This window comes from Camponotus vicinus, unplaced genomic scaffold, assembly GCF_025532165.1.
Source record: "Camponotus vicinus isolate PSW18456_S1 unplaced genomic scaffold, iyCamVici1.0 SCAF_1, whole genome shotgun sequence".
Taxonomy (NCBI): Eukaryota; Metazoa; Arthropoda; class Insecta; order Hymenoptera; family Formicidae; genus Camponotus; species Camponotus vicinus.
In genome coordinates, this window is record NW_028141945.1 from 4,032,711 (window position 1) to 4,053,972 (window position 21,262).

At 31.4% G+C, this 21,262-nt stretch overlaps 1 protein-coding gene across 3 annotated transcripts in view; it reads right to left on the bottom strand.

The window, feature by feature from the left end:
- LOC145967981 (disintegrin and metalloproteinase domain-containing protein 10) overlaps positions 1–21,262 on the bottom strand; it is a 68,231-nt gene that overhangs the window by 19,731 nt on the left and 27,238 nt on the right. For all 3 annotated transcript variants that reach the window (XR_014437630.1, XM_083093146.1, XM_083093133.1), the window contains exon 4: positions 18,665–18,783. Coding sequence is in view for 2 of the 3 variants with exons in the window: in XM_083093146.1 (XP_082949272.1) it covers positions 18,665–18,783 (119 nt within the window). In the remaining variant the exon portion in view is untranslated. The remainder of the gene's footprint in view (positions 1–18,664; positions 18,784–21,262) is intronic.

Genomic DNA, 21,262 nt, shown 5'->3' on the forward strand with positions numbered 1-21,262 from the left:
AAAGACCAGACTGCCGGCTGTTCGAGAGAAAAAAACAGAAAGGAAGAATCTGCGACCTGCGGCTTAATCGAGTCTCATGCCGACGCGACAGTTTGGACAGGCGTAAAGCGGATAAAGTAGATCGCGCACGTCGACGGGGAAAACAAAGAAAAATTGATACAAAAAAATATAGGACACGTGTTAGATCGCGAGATATACGGAAATAAATAGAGGGAAACATTGGAATATACGATCAAACGCGAACGTATGAAGCTTTTGATTGTCATTCATCCCAAGCATCGCAAAATTTTGCATCAAAATTCGTAATTATCCTCCCTCCCCCCTCGTAATTATAACCCCCTCCAAAAAAACCAATAAATTAACCAGTAAATTAACCAACAAAATAAAAAAAAAGTTAGCTGAATCGACGATATATAATTTTTTAAATCGCTGAAACTTTATCTAGCTACGAAACTGCTATTCGCAAATTCTATTTTCGCGCGCGCGACATCGTTCAAATAAACATATGTACATGCTGTATACATGTAGTGCTTTTATGACACATATGTTATGTTGACCAGGTCTCGCCTTGAGTGCACCCGCGCGATAGAAATCGTGGTGTTAAACTCGCGTCACAATCCGCTACCGACGCATTGTACGTACGTGCACAACTGTATTCCGGCTGTGTGGTATATGTTGGCGATTTATCAATTATTCATCGCGGCGTTCCGCGCGTTCGCGAAACATTATTCAGCGCGGTCGCAATAGTCAAATTCCCTCGTTACACGTTTACATGGTTTTACGCGCCGACGCGAAACGCAAGAGAAACATTTCTCTCTTTCTAGAGAATCAACTTGGAAAGTATAATCCCGAGAGAAGAAGCTGATCAAATCGAAATGGCTTTGAGACGAGATATTGAATATATAGATAAAAGACAAAAATGAAGAAGGGGCAAAAATCGAAAGAGCTCATTCATACAGTACTGGCAATAATGACATTGCCTTCAATTTTTCAATTTCATCTTCTCTCCAATGTATCATAAATATAACACATATAATATAGATAAAGTAAATAAAATTTTATATATATATATATTATATATATAAATAGGAAACATGTTATTTGTTAGATAGATCCCTATATAAAGTAAATTTAGACACAAATTTATATCTAGAATACTATCTATAAAAAGATAGAAAAATGCTTATTTAACATTTATAAACATCTTCTAATAAGTTATTTATTCAAATTAATATTTCTGAATGACCAGTGAATAAATTGACAGACAGAATAAAACGGAACAAAAGTAGAATTTTAAAAATCAATTTTAAAATAATTTTGAAGGGAAAGAATCACTCAAGTTTGAATGATTATAAGAGTCGAAGCGGAAAGAGATAAAGAAAGAGGACGTGTATATGTGAGGGGGAAGTGTATAAGTGAGGGGGAAGTGAGGGTTAAATTCCCCCTGGGCAATATTTCGAATAGGACGAAAGAAAGAGAGAGAAAAAGATAGTGAGACGTACACAGACACATAGAGAGATAAAGAGAGAGATTGAGCGTAGGAGAGTCGTAGAGAAAAAAAAAATCGATAAAGTGCGATATATAAAAAGAGAAAGCTATCGCCAATAATTAATGAATTATTCATGTTCGAATTCGTTTTTATCACGCATTGTAGCGTGTTTTCGTTCATACTTATTCATCGACGGGCTCGTCCGACGATTTGGTGCTTCCGCGATAAAACGTTCTCGTTGGCTAACGGCCGTTTGAGAGCGCGATTTAATAGACTCCTCTCCTCACCGATCCATTCAGGCCGAAATTCAAGCCTTGCATTTTGCATTTTTCAAACTTAATACGTTCGAATTGACGCTTCCCTTGGCGGAACGTGATAAAAAGTGTCGCAATTTTTTACTTCGATGTAAATATCGTCTGTTCGCCATCCATCCGGCTCATTGATCATTATAAATAAAATATCACTTCATATCTGACAACCATCGTGAAATATTAACGAGCGTATATAATGTGAGGGATAAAAAATTACCGATGTAAAAAATATCGTTCAATTTCTTTGCTGAATGAGAATAAAATAATTATTAAATGACTTAAATTCCACAAAGAACCACGTTTAAAATAAAAATAATACTAATGGGTCAAAAATGTCGCATGAAAAAAAAACGAGACATTAAAATGCAGCATCATTAATATTTTGTACGGCAAGATGTAGCGAGATTGTCCGCCGTCAGCGACGAGGAGAGAACAAAGCAGCGTCAGAAAGGTGCACACACACAAACGCGCATCTTTCTCGCATCTAGAGATGCTTAATTCTCGCAGGAGGATCCGCGTAGCAAGCGAACCGTTTGGCTCGGTGTAATCCCGAGAAGTGGCAGAGCGGATCTATGGAAACGGAGCGACCTAATCGGACAGACGAAGAACGAAGAGAAACTAAAAAAAAAAAAGAAATTTTTAAATAAAGAAAAGTCGAGAAAGAGAGAGTTGTAGAATCCGAAAGAAAGAGAGAGAAGAAAGGGGTGAGGGAGAAAGGAGGCGCGGTATGGGGATGTGCGATCCGGAAAAGTGCGACGATAAAAGGGATGAGGCGAAAAGACGCGCTCTCAAACGGCGAGGGATGAAGAGGGGCTCGGCGGCCGGGGAAGAGAGCAGTGTCGAGGAGGTTTGCGAGGAGCTTTCACGGAGGAAAAGCTCTCTCGGACTCGTTAGTGGAAAAATCCAATTTAGAACGCTGAACGGCTAACGCGGATCGATTCGGTCATGGCGCGTTCGACGTGTCCGTCGATTCGCGATGGCACAATGCTACACGCACGAGAAAGCGCGACCGAGTTACGCTTTATCGATCAACAATCGGATTATGATAGCGCAGCGACAATCGCATTGATTCAAATCGACGTGACTTAGCGTCCAGCCTAGTTTTCAGGGGGAGAATCGAGAATGTCTCTCTCTTCCTTCCCCCTGGAAAAAATATTATAATTCGGAATGTGTAATAAAATTTCCGATAATCAATTAACATAATCTATCACTGAGAATTCTCTCTCATATTGGCAGGTATTTTGTAAAAGAAAGAAACGATTAAGTGCCTTCGTATGTAGAGAGATTAATTCCAAAATTCTCTCTAGTGCTAGACATTTTTACATATTATGATGTAAAGTTACCAGCGGCACGGTAAAATCATTTCTACACGAATGCGTAACAGCAAACTTTTTATCCTTGTTTCCTTCCCGCTTTATATTCTATTATTTGGCGCTCTGTTTAACTCCAATTCTCCGTAAAAGCGGTACATATGGATGGCCAGTTTCGGCCGATCGTACAAAACGTAGACACTGTGTGAAAAACTCGCCCGACTGCCGCTGTGTCGAAATACACAATGAAAATCGTGGCTGGGTAAAGTGGTCTTTTATCGGTGACTCTTCGCACATATGTTCGCATTCGCAGAACGATATGCAGCGAATAGTACTTGAATATCAAATTGTTTCGCAGTCCGATTACAATGTCGAGGGCTATCTACTTGTAATGTTTGACAGAACTGAGATAAAAAGGCTACGTAAGCCATTTATTTTGAATGCACAAGTCTAATTTCAGAAAATCTCAATGAAAATTACACTTTACATAATTTTTCATTCATATAAACACCAAATTTCGAAATAATTTCGATTTATGCTTTTTATAAAAATTCTATTAAAAAGGATATTAACATAATTTACGTTTAAATCTCAAGTCTGTTAAATTTGTTGTACAATAATTTAAATTGAACTTTGAAAGTGTAATTTTCTTTTTTCTATTTATATAAAAAATCTTATTGTAGTTAAAAATATTGTAGTTAAAAAATATTGTAGTTAAAAAATTCAAAAAATCAAACAATGATCTATAACGCGCATTAAATCATCATCATAATATTAAAAATTATATCCACTATATATCCAATCTTTCTCAAGATATTACAATCTACTGTCGTAGATAACTCTTCATTAAACCGTCCCCAATTCTCCATGCAGCAATCTCTTTGAGATTGAAAAGCATATCGTAATTTTCTCGTCTTACTCTTGCCAGCCGATTTATGCTTCGCATAAAATCCTGCAGATGTAGTCGCTCTATTAGCGTACTCGTTTGATCTATTTTTATGTTTCTGAGAGTTAATTATTAATCCTGTATAAAAGAGAGAGAAAGAGAGAGAGAGAGAGTATGTAATTAAGTTTTACTAAGAAAGTAATGAGATCTTTCCAATGAGTAAAATTAATTGCCATCTACGATACCACTCGTATACATATCGAAGATATTTCTTTGTGTTGTTCTTACAGGATTAACGTAACCAAAGGCGAACTATAATATAGTATCTATTTTGCCGGAGAAATTGCGATACTTAGGCTAATCGGCGTTGGTTAATCTTCAATTGACTTACTGTGAGTTAATCGCACGCAATAATTGTCCACGTTTTTCTCTCGCAGTATAAGCGGCACAAATCACGTGTTCCTATAAAATACGTGTATCTATATCCTAATACATCCTACTGTATATACAGGGTGTATCTGAAATGATGCACTAAACTTTAGGAGCGTATTCTAGAGGTCAAAATAAAACTTTTTTTTCTTATGAACATGGGTCCGCAAATGAACCCCCCTCCGAGCTAAAATTCGAAAATGTGTGAAATTGACCAAACACCCGCAACGTAAATTTATTTATCTCTCAAGAGAGGGTGATAGGTAACGTCAAAACCAAGGTTAAATAATAATTTTTCTGAAATACAGCCAATTTTCAATTTTTTTTCCCCAAACTTTAGGAGTCTCTAGCTCGGAGGAGGGTTCATTTGCGGACCCATATTCATAGGAAAAAAAAGTCTTATTTTGAAGAATACGCTCTAGAATACGCTCCTAAAGTTTAGTGCATCATTTCAGATACACCCTGTATATGCTTATATCCCAAGTACTTGGCACTCTTGTTGATTTGCAAATCTGCCTCAATTATCGATTTTTCTAACAAATAGGATTGTAAAATAAGGTAATCATTCAATTTATTAGCTGATTTCATTATATCTTGAAAAATTTTCGATTCACAATTACTCACGCAAACATTGCTGAATTGGCAAACAGATTAAAAATAGAGAGGTATCGATAACCTATTTTCATTTCTACGACCACATGTGTATACATATAAAATATTACAAATTTTTTAAAATATTTAATGTAATTATAATAACATTTTCATTTGTATAATTATTTTATATTTCTAATTATAGATTAAAAAGATTATTTCAGAAAAGTTCATATAGATAAAATAGATAGTATTTTAATTTTATTAATTAGTCACTAATTTTATCAATTTTAAACTGATATTTATTGCCGGTTAATGGCATTTACAGCAGAAAAATATATCTCGATAATAAAAGTATCGTTTAATAAAATTATTGCTTGGCTGATAATTATGGAACTGCTTTTTATTATAATAAGCCATCGCGATATATATATATATATAGTATGTCATTTATCATACATTATTATACATACACTTAATATTTGAACTGTCAAATGCACCGCTCAACAGGTTTTTATCGATATAAAATAATATATATGCAAGCGTTGAAATAATCAGCATTATGGAAAAAAAAAACAACAATACTTGCACATATCGGTTAATATACTTTTTGTACGAGTAGATTAATACAAAATTAAGGCTACTTATTATTGCCGCAGCGGGTAAATACAATTGATTCGTAATAAAACAAGAATAAAAACTGATAATTTCAGTCTAACAATATTGACACGGTAGTATAAAAAATATTGTACATATTATATAACAATAGATATAAAAAAATAATTAGATATAAAAAAAAATATATTTTACACTGATTATTATTATGTTTGTATTTTTATATAAATAGACATAAAATTTATTTTCATATATTTATAAAAATAAACTTCAGTCTTGATAAACTATATTGTACAAATTTTACTTGTCTCTTGATTAAAGCCGACGTTCATTCTTTCGAAACTCCTGCTTGCTTTGATTAATCGGCTTGCAAGCAAGGAGAGCGATGCAATCTCACGCGACGAAACTGGCTATTGTTTTTCTCCGTTCTCGACACTCGGAGCGCCGAAAGTAATAAATATTCTGCTCTTGATCATCGCAGCAAATTACGGGTCCAACGCGCACAGGTCATCGATATCGATGAACATACGCCGGCTAGTTTGTTAATTGACTATTGGAATACATGTCATTAAATCGGCTCGAATTACACTGCAGAAAGAAAAGTCTAATCATCCTAAATCGATGTACACGCGTTTTCAAGTACTTGGTTCATTCAATATTCAAAAATTTATATTCTGATTACGAGCGTTAAATAATCTGACGTAGACTTATTATATTCGCATTGATCTGTAAATATAAAAATATTTATAAATATATATAAATTACAAATATTTATAAATATATAATAATTACAAAGCTACTATGATTGTAAATATTCTATAAATTTAGTTAAAAGTGAGAATTGTTTAAAAAAATAAAAATAAAAAATCACTCTTACTACTATAATAAGATTTCTTTATTTTTTTCAAAAACAATTTTTATTTCTCAAAATAAATATAACATTGCTACATTTTCGGCTGATAGATTAGCATTATCTATTAGTCAAAAGCTTCACGGGAAGAAAGTTTATTTTCAAAACGGAAACAAAGGCAAAAGAATAAAGATTTGATGGATAAAAACGAACCGCGTCTGTCAAAAATCACATGAAGACGAAAGCTTATGTAGATGCGTAAATTTAGCATACGATGATTTGCAAAGAATACATTTCGAAAATTACATTTTCTTTATTAAAACTTGAGTATGCTCGATAAGTGATATAATCCGAAAATCTTGGCTTAATTAGCCAAAGTAGCCATAACTTTAAATCCGCATTCCTTGTCCCTTATCTTTTTGTCTTCGTAATTTGTATCCCTCAAGTGAAAAGCCCCGAAGCGAGATATTCCGCTTATGAATATGTCGAGACAAACTGGCGACTGGCCAGAAGGATTTTCATCTTACGATCGTGACTAACTTACTACCCTTTCGCGTTCTAGTTGCCGCATCAGAATTCTTAGTAAATCATATCACTTAATCAAGCACGCGTTATGATTTATTCGCGTGCTGTAATTTACAAAAAAAAATATTAAAAAGTATGTCTGTGTCACAATAAGAATATTGCAAATACACAATAATCCAAAAAGATACATGATTGAAAAATAAATAAAAAAAGTAGAATAGAAAATAATAAAAAAAAATGAATAAATGAAAAAAAGTAGAATTAACGTACATAAATTCTTTTAGAAGAGAGAAAGAGAAAAAAGAAAGATTGTATGATTTTGATAATTATTCAATTAAAAACCCAATAAAAAATATATATTTTGTCTTAATTTTTGGTATATGTTTAGAGATTCAGAATCAAATCGAATTAAAAAGCATATTACAGTATAAAAAAACAAAAAGTTTTTCATAATGGAAACATTAATAGCATGTAACGCATAGACATATAAGAATTGCATGATTTAAGCAAATTAAAACTTAGAGAATTTATGTAAAAATCTGAACTTTGTCTTTAATTTTAATCGAGTAATTTTTGTTTTGGCTAATACTTTACCGATTAGTTATCAAGATATTACAATATTACATAGAACATAGTAATAGTAGACGATACTTTGCAATCCATGTGTAAAGTTAAATATGATTTCAATTTATGGTAACATATTATATATTATAATAGATCTTTTCTTGTTCAAATTTAGATTTATTAATTCATATATATCATTTTGTAAATATAGAATATAAATGTGAAATTGCGAAAAATTTTATTATATATTAAAATTGTTATCAACAAAAAATATTTGTTCGATAAATTTCCACCACCAATAAAACTTTTCATCGAATTTGTATCAAATATGACAATGAATTTTTATTTCTGAATATGTAATCTTTATTCCGGAATAAGATTATATATAATGCCAGAAAGATTTATAGACTATAAAATGAAGATTTAAGAAAATCCAAAATGTGATCTCTCTTAAAACAGATTTTATAAATTTTAAATATATCATAAAATTTTCATATAATTGCATTTATGTGAATTATTATAATTCATATACTTTTTAAAAGCTAAGATAATAATATATCCATCATTTTAAAAAATATAAAAACACCGACATATAAAATCCCTCTTTCATAAATATATAATTTACATCAAACTCCGATTATAAAACGATTAATTTTACAGGACAAAATTAATAATACTCTGTTACTCTTGTCTTCTCTTCTAATTAACCAATCACAATCTATATTGAGTGTACATTCATAAACAACAGATATATAGAACAACAAATCGTGCAGATAGCAAATTGTGTTTGCAAATTCACTGTCAAGAGAAATTAGAATTGTCTCATCATGAAAGAGGCTTTTCTTCATCAAAGGAACAAAGCAGTAGACAAACGTTTCGACAAATATATATCGTCCGTTAAAGAGTTTAACTCGCCGCAAACCCGTGGAAACAATGGTCATCGCGGTAAGTGCATTTTGTGCCAGGAGATTGCATGGTGCATTTCGCCGCTCGCGTTGTCGCAGTTCGAATGCCTGCATTCTACGAGCCAAGAGACAAAATACGCCAAAATATCGTTATAGCTATTACTGGAGAACACAGAGCTGAGAGAAGACGGGATTGGCCTACTTTCCAACGCTACCCCCGAAGGAGCACGAAAGAACCGACATTACTCGCGTACTTTGAAATTTCGTCTATTGGGAGACGATGCAGAGGATTCTCCCCCGACTATGACAAATGGCTCGGCAATTTTTGTGCTTCTCGTAAACCCCTGATCGATTCTCAGACATCATCGTCGTTCTTGTAGCGCGAATATCCCGCGAATATAGCGTCGTAGTCTATTTTGAAGAAAAGACGGATCCGTCCATCCGTCCATACATATCGAGATGACAATATATCCAACATATCTCAATAACGAATCAAAAAATCGCCTATCAAAACGTGTTATACATATATTCCATACTAATGTTCTGAGTCCATTCTGTCGATGTAACTTTGTTACGTTAATATTTTACGAAATTGAAAAAAGTACTATGAAATTTTAACGAATATTTAATTAGTTGGAAAAAAATATCGACAAGGTATTTAAGATTTAAAACGTTTTAAATTTAAGATTGTAATTAAATTGTTTATAATTATTTATAAATTTTGAATTAAGCGCGAAATGCAATAGTTCCAAAAGAAGAAAAAGACATATAAAAAGAGATCCAGAAAAAATTGAATCAGAGCTACTTGTGATAAATTTATACAAAATGAAAAATATTGAAAATTCAGTACTTTAAAAATATATAAAATATTAGATCTGATATTATATATCTTGGTAGTCTATTATATATCTCCGCCGTTTAATAAATAACTACGAGAAAATTTGCAATATATATGTATAATAAATATTATAAAAGATATAATGTTCTCTAAATCTCAGTCCTAATATTATCTTAAATAAACTTTTAATCTATAAATTTAATTCATAATTCTATAAATTTAATTGCTAAATAATCAATCGCAATTCTGTTGAAATATTAAAACGTACTGTACATATGATACTCAAGAAAATAATATACAATGAATAATCTATGAATATTTAACATTTCTATTATAGGACAGAAAAAATACAATGAAATATTTATAAATTTCTTCACTATAATTGACAGCATATCTTTCTGAAATTTTTTTCTTCTGACATTCCTCGCTTGCATGAAAATACTACAGCATACTACAGATACTTCGTACTGAAAAGATAAAGAAAAAATTTAGTAAGAAACTTTTATTTTTAACTCAGGAAACTTCTATATTTAACTCAAGACTTGTCGTAAAAGACATTAACATTCAAGGGATTTGTGGTCGAGAGTAAGATTTGTTTGGCGGAGATTTAAACGAATACACTTTGCCCGTAATTGAATTTTAAGTATTATAAAACTCGCGATACAAAGCTCACACCAATCCTTGATTTTTTTGCGTGAATAAACACAAATACTTAAAAATTCATTATCCTTTTTTCTATTTTTGCTTAAAGAAATAAACAAAATATGTAAACAAATTATCTCTAATTCATCGCAATTTCATCCATCTATAGATTTTTAATTAATCTAATATCAATTTCTGTTTTACGATAATTCAATTGGTAGCAATGACATTTTAATATATTCTTTCAGCAATTTACATTTATCTCAATAACAGGGATTGTAATATCGATACGATTCAAACATAACACGATAAATAACAATATTGATACAGTTCGAAAATATAACATGGTAACTTTATTAATATAATATCTCCGATGTAAGTTGGTTTATTTGCGAACTTTTCAAGTTATTTGCTAATGGTACCGAGTATTCTCCATTATCGTGAATCGGAAATTGAGTGTCCCCGGATATGCAATTATACGCACGTATACCGTCAATTAGGCAAGTTTAATCACTAATCGGATTATCGTTGATACGCGTTATCCTGGACCACTGCGTCGGTTATCAGGCCCGAGTCCGCAGCCAACCAGCCAGCAGATTGCAGCGGTTTGTTGGCCGTTTACAATGCGCGCGGGCGCGAATACGCCAAAAAGTCAAGCTAATTTAATTGTCCCGCATCGCTCTACGTGTAATTACTAATTTCGAATGTCGCGCGGTTGCTTGATTAATTAAATGACGGTCACTATGGATATAACCGCGATAAAATCGCCTATGTCGAAATGTTATATTGCTATTTAACGTAACGATTACCATAATATAGCCTGATACTGATACTATAATGATATTATGTAATTCATATTTAGGTTTTTTTTTAAATTTCATAGAGGTTTCATAGAGGTTTTATCGTACAAAATTCTCTAAATCTTTCACGCAAAGAGCGGTTGATTTAATTGATTTAATTTCTTATCTTGCCAAATTTTCTTGACATTCGTTATTTCTAATAACGAAACAGTTTAATTGACTTTAATAAAGGAATCGAGTTTTACAAAAAAAATAAATTTCATTTTAAAAGCGATGTTAATTTAAAATATAAAAAGAGATAACAAAGTGTCAATTATTTGTCGAAATGTCATATACTCATCCTGATTTTCAAGGGAAATAAATTCCCTCGATTTTATCGATTTTTCACGAGAAGAGTGACAACTCTCTGATATATGATGACATGATGATATCGGTACACGCATAATAATATGCTTCTGAATATATCTTGTCACTCGACTTCTTTTACGCAGACAATATTTCACAGACAAAAATCAAGTTGATTAATGCAAAGATATATTAATTATATTAACAGATTAAAATATGTGATGTAAGTCAGTAAAAGAATATAACATTATTCCGAAATAGTATCTGTAATAATACAATATAATTGAACAAGATTTTCGATAGTAAAGAAATATTATATCTTAATGGTAAAATAAATTTTTTTACATGTTAATTTATTTCTATGAGGCAATCGTAATTTTTATCCTCCTTCTTCAATAATATCTCGCGGAGGAACATGAAATAGTACAGAACGTTTTGTCATAATTTAAAAAAAATCCAAAATTGTGAGAGAAGTTTGCAAAATAAAATATAATTTAAAACATATTGAAGATAGAGAAAATTGTCACGATAAAAATAATTTGAATTTCGCAATAATGTAATCGGTTATACGAGAAATAGCGTTATCCCAATTAAAGCTGTCGCGAACGAGAAGAATGTACAAGAAGATAATTAACGATTTCACCATTTTGCGCTCGCGCGTATCCCGGTAAGCGAGTTATCTCGTCCTTACCGTTTTATGCATAAATGCGAATAAATTACTTGCCCGCTTCTCTTTAACGGCGGTGGCGAATAGCATCGAATTGCTTATAGCCGGATCCAGTGCATCAAAGTCCGATGTCAAGTGTAATTCTCGACATTCGATCGTGAAGGATTAATAAAGTCTCGTCTCGTCTCTTGTCCACACCAGAGTCGGCGCTTCTGGTTATATCTAGAGGTATATTTAGATAGACATGCGCGATAGATAAATCGACTTTTCTCCGTATCGAGAAAAAAATTGATCAAATGAGTAAAACCACTGTTCATCCTCGTACGAATATCAGATATCAAATATCAGATTAAACATAAATGAATAACGTATTTTGCAACAAATTATTTTTGCATTAACAAAATTCAGCATTGTATCGATTCTATTAACTTCGCGATTGTTTGCAATAGCAAAAATATCAGCTTTATAAATTCATACAATTTTTTCTTACTATATAAAGTTACATTTATATAACATGAACGAGCGAATAATTTTGATGAGCAAGCATGAGTGAATGCATAAGTCCGGATATAGTTAAAGCGCGTTTTCAATATACGAGTATGAATGCATCAATGGATTCGTAATAAAGATTATATTAAATAAAAACGTGATTAAATGAATGTACTCGCGATGAAGATGCATTTGTATTATGTAAACATGAACGAATACTGGTAAACGAACAGATTCGCTATAAAGGTAAGTTCGCGTCATTCAAAGGTATGAATGAACAAAAGAATTTGTTACAAAAGTGTAGTTATACTATACGGATACGAATGGTCGAATTTTGATATGTTGTGACGATGAGAGAAAAAAAATTAACTGAATTCGATAAATAAAATGAATTCGATTCATTCGCGCTCGTCCTAGCAAACCAGCGAGAAAGGATAGAAGCAAAATGCAACGAGTAGTGCGAATGTGTCGATCTGAAATTGTGTGTATTTAAAGGAACCGCGTTCAATATACAATCTATGCATCGAATTCCGATGTGAATTAAATGGCTCTATCAGGTAAGCTTGGACATTTCAATATTTCAAATACTATGCGGTCATTGTGTATCACTATTATAGCTACATTACCATCTATTGATTTGACATTTTACTCAGACAATAGTATATGGAAATATTGGATATAAACAAGAAATATAAAAATTCAATCTATATCTACTACATTTTATTGGTACACAATTTTAAAATGTGAATACTCGTTTATATTTCATTTATGTATTTTATGCGATAGACACATTTTACTTTTTGGCACAGATTTATTAATTTATTTTTTACCGATAAAAAAATAATATATTTTGTTCTTTATGTATCTTTCTTTTCTCTCTTTCTCTTTTTTCTATATTTTTACTTTATTTTTATATCGTTTTATTTTATATTTCAATATATACAGAATGAGAGACGAACGAGCTCGAGAATATTGCCAAGACCTGGATCACTGACGTAGAAGGAATTCATCTGCAGTAGTTTAAACGTTTCTATTACGAGCACGAGAAGCAGCTGGTGCTCGTGTGCAGTGCAAACGCACCTTAAGGCCACGGTTATAGTGGATGCACGTTCCGACGGAAACTCCATCCGGACGAATTCATACCAGACATCGGAACTAATCAAATACGTTGAGGTAAGTCGAGATAACTATATGGGCTATCTTCGAACCACCACTTTCCTCGGGTTACAGGTTATATAATTTTAAATGAAATCATTGTTCGCGCAGCAATTTTTAAATTGTAAAAATCCTCATTAATTTAATTTGAATTACATTTGTTTTTTTAATTTAATATAAAATCTCTTATTTTCTAAAGGAAACAATATTCGGTTATATTTGCATTTACAAATCTTTTTATCCATAAAAATTGTTTAATTACCAATATTGTTTACTTTTTATTATATATTTAAGAACTATATATATGCTTTATTTTTCGAAATAATCATCATTTATTATATATATTTGGTCTATTATAGTATTCATTGAAAAAGATAAGATTTTCTCGAACGCTCTGTATAACGCAGGATTCGAGTTTCCACGTAGCGTATATAATTAGTTCCACTTATCTCGACACATTTAATTAGTTCTGATCGGCAAATTCCTATCGGCTCGTTCACTCTGCACCGTAATTCAAAGATATATACGTGGTATACTAATATAATCATAATCCCTAAATTATTGCGAGAAAAATTGCAAAGATAAGAAGACTCCTTGGATTACTGTTCTAAATTTACATATAGCAATATTCATAATAATATAATTAATAAGATTGGTAAACTTAATAAATAATAATAATTCAATAAACTAATAATTTGGCTATTAATAAAATATTTTGAAGAAAATGCAGAGCTAATTATTGAAATAATAACTTTAAATGTCCGTGTTTTACCGTATTTTTTTTGACGTCTGTCGCTAGTAGATGAAGTGAATAAGATTAATATGATTAATAAAGTAATTAAAGTTAACGAATTGAATTAATATTCTCTGCCACTAATCAAATACATTAAAGTGAATGTAGGTGGATACGAAACGAGATAATATAATTCCATCTCTCAACTTACAGATACAATTACAATAAATTAATGAAGGGACGTGAGCTCTCTCCTCCTTTGCTGAGTTCAGCCGATTTCCCGGCGGAAATTTGTCAGCGTGCAAGAACATTCGTTAGAGAAACTCGCGTACGATGCCGTAACCGCGGCCTAAAGTCGTCGAAGTGAAGACTACGACGTCCGGATATTACTACGGCAAGACGCTATTACGATGGGATTCAACTTCCCGCAATCCCGGTCGTCGAAACAGCACGGCGGGGTCGTTCGCGATTCACGATCCAGCGAAGCGACGAGGCCGCATTCACGATCAAGTTTCTAACCCGTTCGCGAACTTGCGGTTACGTTTAGTTCGCCGTATACGACAAAATTATACCACATTTTCTCCTCTTTCTCTCTCTTTTGTATTGTCCGATGCATGTGCTCGTCCGATTCCTGCAGGAATGCTTGCGGGCATCGGATGATGCACCACCTATTATTGATGAACCTGTCCAGTGCCGTGTCTAAGTTTTTGTCAGTTCAATCATGCGCATCGATTATTATAAAAAAAAATTTTAAAAATTTTTTTTAATCAAAATTTTTGAAGACCAAAACTGACAAAGTCATACAAAGTCCGATCTAAACATAATTACATATCTAAAATAATATTCAGAGATTATGACAATTTTCGTCTAGCACTCTAATGCTTAAAATAACGCTAATTTTTCTTATTTATCATAATTAGATTTTTACTCGTACATTTATTTTCTTAAACTAATAATTATTAAAAATTTAAACAAAAAGCCGGAAAATGTTTTTGCTATGTCGTTTTCACTATGCGAAAAAGAAGATTGTTATCCGAAATAAATTAATGATTAAAATTAAGTATAAGTACATAAAAGACCAGTTTTTCTATTTTTCAAAAGTACATAATATTAACTACAGGTTCTAACAGTTATAGTCACAACTATGGACGTACGTATGCTTATTTCCCACTAAAAGTCTATAGTCTATACTACTTTCCCCTATTCGTGACCCCTTCGGCAATACAGCGGTGTATTTCCAATATGTGAATCTGGCACGATTCCAAAAAACGACTAGGACGAAAATGAGATTCCTAGTTTAATGCGACAAGCGTAAGATAAGCGTGCTATCCGAAAATGTCAATTGACTATGATTCGAAATAAAGCAATAGTCCACATATTACGATACGTTTGTCTTCTAAAAAAAGCTACTTATGTAGAGAATAGTATCATAGTGAGACCAGTCAAAAAAAAATTATATTTGTGTCATTAACACAGCAATACGCGTATGCAATGTTGTAAGAATTTGCCACAAATTCGCACGCAAAATTTCAAATTTTTGAAAAATTTACACGAAATGACCCTTTTATTCTTGCGTTGTATTTCGCGCGATTTACAGATAATTTCGAATTGAAATCGACGATAGCTCGGCCTGCATTTCCGTCGATATTACGTCGCGCATTCCAATGCGTCGCAGCGAGGCGCACGCGACCCGCTTCGAGATACGCTCGTTCGAACACAAAATTTATTTCTCGATTTCGCTCCGGGTCGCGATGAGAGTCGCGAAAAGTTACGAGGAGAATATCTGATACCAGTTCAGTGTATAGAATGTCGCTGACTGACCTAGCCGATCCTTAGAGTCTTTATAAGATAGCTTATATGTATTTGCATAGATTATTGTGATTCATCTATTATCACTATTATTAGTTTATTATTATTTATTAAGCTTTAATCCTTCTACTGCGGGAGAATATTACTGTCTAACTCGCACCAGATAAAACTAACATATTCACAAACTGTATATTTCTATATATTATGTTATATTGTTTGTATATAATGAATACAACAGATTTTCCTCATTATATTTCTCATTATAAAAAGTTCTACGAAGTCTTTGTAATAAGAAGATTAAAATCTACAATATATATCTCAAATACATTTGTTGCTTATTAAGTGAAATATATAATTTAATATACATTTAAATTGACTAAAAATTGAAAAATTTTAATAAAAAAAAAATACAAATTTCAAAAATGTAAATGACAAAAACAGCTCTTCTTTCATTTAGTGTCAATATATTTAATGTCAATACTTTAACAAATCTTATTTTTTTTTAATATAAATAAGATATAATCAAAATATTTAATGTTAATTTATTATGAATATATTAGGAATTACACGTAAACAAAAGCGTTTGCCACAATCAACACAAAAGTCTATTATATACTTCAAATTTATCGCAATCATCAGTAACACCATGTCCAAAGAGGTCTTTATTATGAACGAATTATATAGATAACCACGCACGGTACTAATAAATCAAGTGAAATGTTTTTGTAAGGTCTAATCGAGAAAGATTATTTCTGTTCTCCTATAAAGAGACTGACTCGCGTAACGCGGAACAAACTCAATTATTTGTGGGCACATTAGCGACGCGAACTAACGAGGGCGTGCTTAATAAATTACTGAAATCGTATTCAGCCAGAAAACCATCTGCGGTTTCGCAATGACGTTAAACAAAGCGTTAATCCTCTGATGCACTTTGGGAGTTAAAATAACTTCATGTGTCGAGCATAATTTTCTTGTCACGCGTGCAATTTTGGAAATATTGGCTTATTATGTAGCAAATATCCCAAAAGACCTATGCAATGTTAGTAAAAGCAATTCTGAGCGTGAAATTTGAAGTTTTGAGATAATTTTTTCGTCGTTGTTTGCTAATGCTAAACTACATGTTCGATCTCGGAGGAATCGATAAAAAACTGATAAAAATAAAACTTTGTTTTTCGTTGACTAATTACTTTATTTTTGGAGTTCCTATAAATAGGATTTCAATATGCTGTTAGATTATTAAAGTATTTAAAGTATATGAATTTATATATCATATATAAAAATACGTTTACAATATATTAAATACAATTTAAAATTAATATTTTATAATTAATATTTAATATAATATATTAAAATAAATGTAAATTATTATGATTATGCAAATTAAAAATTCTCCTTAGTTTTGTCGTTTATCACAAAAGAATTTTAAAAAATAAAATGTATTTAATTATAATAAACAAGTGCTAATAATAAAATTTTTTACGCTTTATTTGCGGCGTTATCGAATTAAGATTGGAAGAAATTTTCTTAACGTAATTTTCGACTTTATCGTGATTCGAAAAACCGATATTCAATTATAATTAAGCAGTCTTTCCGAAAGCGGATAGAATGCCTCAAAGGATTAACAAAGCACCCTCAGATACGCTGAAGCGTGATTTTACCAGGTAAATGCGGCCGCACATATGCTCGCGAAAACCGACCTCGGAATAGCAAACGGGGCAGCTACACGCTATTCATCATGAAGCTGAAGTTGAAGAATGCCCGGCTAATTACTTTGTCGCGGACATGCTTGTCAGCCACGCCTAATCTCAAAATGTGCTGACACTCTTTCGCCAGCGATCGCTCCGCACCGTTAATGACGATAATACGCCTCGTTTGTGCAATGTAATTCCGATACGCGAAGTGAACGTGTATAAATATTGATCTGGTTGTGCTGCAATGACTATCATGGCACTCTCACTATGCAGTTGTATGACGCTGACGCGATGAGAGAGCTTTGAGATTATCGGATTGTTGAGATTATCTTGATAATCTCGAATCAAGATCCTCGGCTCGAGCAAGGAATTACGCGCAAACGTAATTAGTCCCTTTGATACACGCGTTTTGCGCTTAACGCTCGAATAATCTCTATACCTTCAATATAACACAAACATAGAGAAAATAGACTTCTCAATAGTAGTTGGAAAAAAATGTATTATATGGAGCAATTATATTTTAAAAACTTGAAAGATAATCGAATCTAAACAAACGGAATAAATACATACACATAGTGCGCAATATTTGTAATATATATTTTTCTGCTGTTTATATTAATAGTGAAGTAATTATATTACTTTTATTATAATACATATTTTAAGATTAAATTAATATGCAAAATTTGATCAATATATCGATCGAAAAATAATCGATTGTTAAATAATTTTATTCCAAAAATGACTAGAGTAAAAAATAATACTAACAATAATACTTGTAGAAAGCGTATTATTTTACTAACGTTCTCTTTTCAATTGCATAAATTAAATCTTTTTCTCAAGATCTTTTTATCAAGAGAAATATAATTTATTCACTAATTTTTTAATTCAAACAGTATTTAATTTAATAACACAATTACTAATTATATGGAATTAATTAAAACTTAATTGTTAATAAATTTAACAAATTTGAATTTATATCTTCTTTAATTGATATAAACAGAATAATATAATTGGACTTACCTAAAATGGTACCGACGTAAGAATGCAATGTGTCAAAGGATATTGGTCCGTCTGTACTTTCGAAAGATGCGTCCTTGCTGAACAGAGTCGCGTCATGAACTAACCGTATCGTCCAGAATCTGTAAGATGAATCATAATTATAAAGTGGCGGGATGAGAAAACTTTTTGCAGTTTGAATGCGGGAAAGACTAATTGCCGACCTTCCTCGTGTGCTATAATAATGATAACGACTCACTTCGGGTCATTACACAAAAAGTCGATAATCTGATAATAATATGAATAGTGGGAAGGAAATCGCCGTAACAAAGAAATGGAAATGAAGAACTATATTTCACTTATCTACAAGAATTATTCCGATAATTTGATTTAGATATTAAAAATGTAGAAAATATTTTTCCAATATTAATGAAATAAAGGATGGAACATTTTTCATATAATCATAATGTTCGAAATCGGTTCGGTAATAAATCCTTTTTTATAACATCATATTACATTGTATTATATTACCTATATGTAAATTGTATATATATGTATATATATATATATATATATATATATATTTTTTTTTTTTGTTTAAATAATAATTTTTTATAAATCTCATCTTTATTTGTTCGAAATGTGAGTTGAAGAAATTTTATATATATAATCAACTAAAATTTCGAACATATAAAATATCATATAATGAGATTTATATAAAAATATATTATTTTTAATCAAATATATACAAACTTTCCATATATCAATATAGATATTGTACGCGTTTGTGAAAGCAAAAAATGTGGATATACGTACATATGTGGATATATGTACAGAATAAAAATATCTTGATTTCTTTATTGAGATGCGATATCACTTTCGAACACGTACTTTATATGAAAAATGTCAGATCAGTTTATAAATCCGTGCATATTTACTATGTAAGTATATTTCAGTCTCTCGCATAAAAATAAGATATACAGGGTTTACCAAAAGTGTGGAAACCCCTTAATATTTCGAAAAATACGCATTTAAAAAAAAATGTTTCATACAAAAGTTATAGGGTTTTATGTGGCGCATTACACAGCAACATTATTATGACCTCGAATAGCGTTGTCAAGGTTATGTGAAGGTCACCTCCAAAACAACTATGTTTTTTCTTTACACCAATTGATTCCTCTCATTATTTTGTACATAAAAGTATTAAGGTAAGATAATCGAAAAATGAATATTTTACTAGATATTTTATGGTTTATGTAAAATTAAGAAATTATTTCAAGCCTCATAACTCGAAAAGTACTCAATGAAGAAATACTTTATTATAGTGTTTTGAAAAGCTCTCAAGATAAGCTGCAAGATAATGTAATAAAAAATATAGGGTTCCATTTAAAAAATTGAAGCTGACCTTCACATAACCTTTACAACGCTATTCGAGGTCATAATAATGTTGCTGTGTAATGCGCCACATAAAATCCTATAACTTTTGTATGAAACATTTTTTTTTAAAATGCGTATTTTTCGAAATATTAAGGGGTTTCCACACTTTTGGTAAACCCTGTACAAAGACATTGTTAGTAGGATGACGATAAATTATCGATAATAAAGAAATATTGTTGATATTATAAAATTAAAATATTTTAATCATTATATTAATATTGCACATATATTTACTTTATTCCAGCAATACTGGAGAAATATATTCAACGCAAAAAAAAATTTCCAATATTTAAAATAAAATTCTTAAAATAAAACAATTCTTACAAATAATTAAAATATGCTTTAATCGTGATGTTTATTACGCTTTCTTTTCCTAGCATAGATCAGACTAGGATAAATCTGATGATGCAGAATGTCTCTTATAACTTCGAGAGATATGATATCCGAAGCCTTCGAACCTCTAAAAGATCGCTTAAGCTCAAGATGAAACCATGTAACATCATACAGATCGAATGGCTTCCCCCACAGATTCAGCTAAATATATACATGCTCTTTCGCTCCTGCGAGTGACATTTACGTAACAAATTCGCCTTTAACGAGATCATAATCTGTTAAGATTGACATTTGCGTTACGGATTTCTATAAAGAAACACCATGCGGCGCGAGACGGATTAAAAACATAGCTTAACATAGATTGACATTTGTCATCAGGACACTTGATCGCAAATCGGAACATGATATGATGGAAATAAATCTTTTTTCCGATATCAAACGATGTCTTTTCTTCGAAGAAATATTGCGTTTTATTTTTATAACAAAATATGTCATGAATATACATAATAAATGAGAATCTGTAAAAGTTTTAATAATTCTAGCAAGAGTTTTACGCTTTACGTTCGTCATATTAAATTAGAGTATTATTTATTGATACAAAATACTACAGCAAATAAATTATGAAAAAGCAAAAATTTACAGAAAAAGAGAAAAGTTAAAGAGTGAAATATTAAAATATCATAATATGCATATACGAATAAATTATTGACGTTTTCATAAAAGCACTTTCAATCATTGACGTACCATCGAGATATACTACTAAAAATAGTATATCGCAAAAAAAATAAATAAATAATAAATAAATAATAAAGATATAATAAATTGTTGCTCAGAAATCAAATAACGTATTTC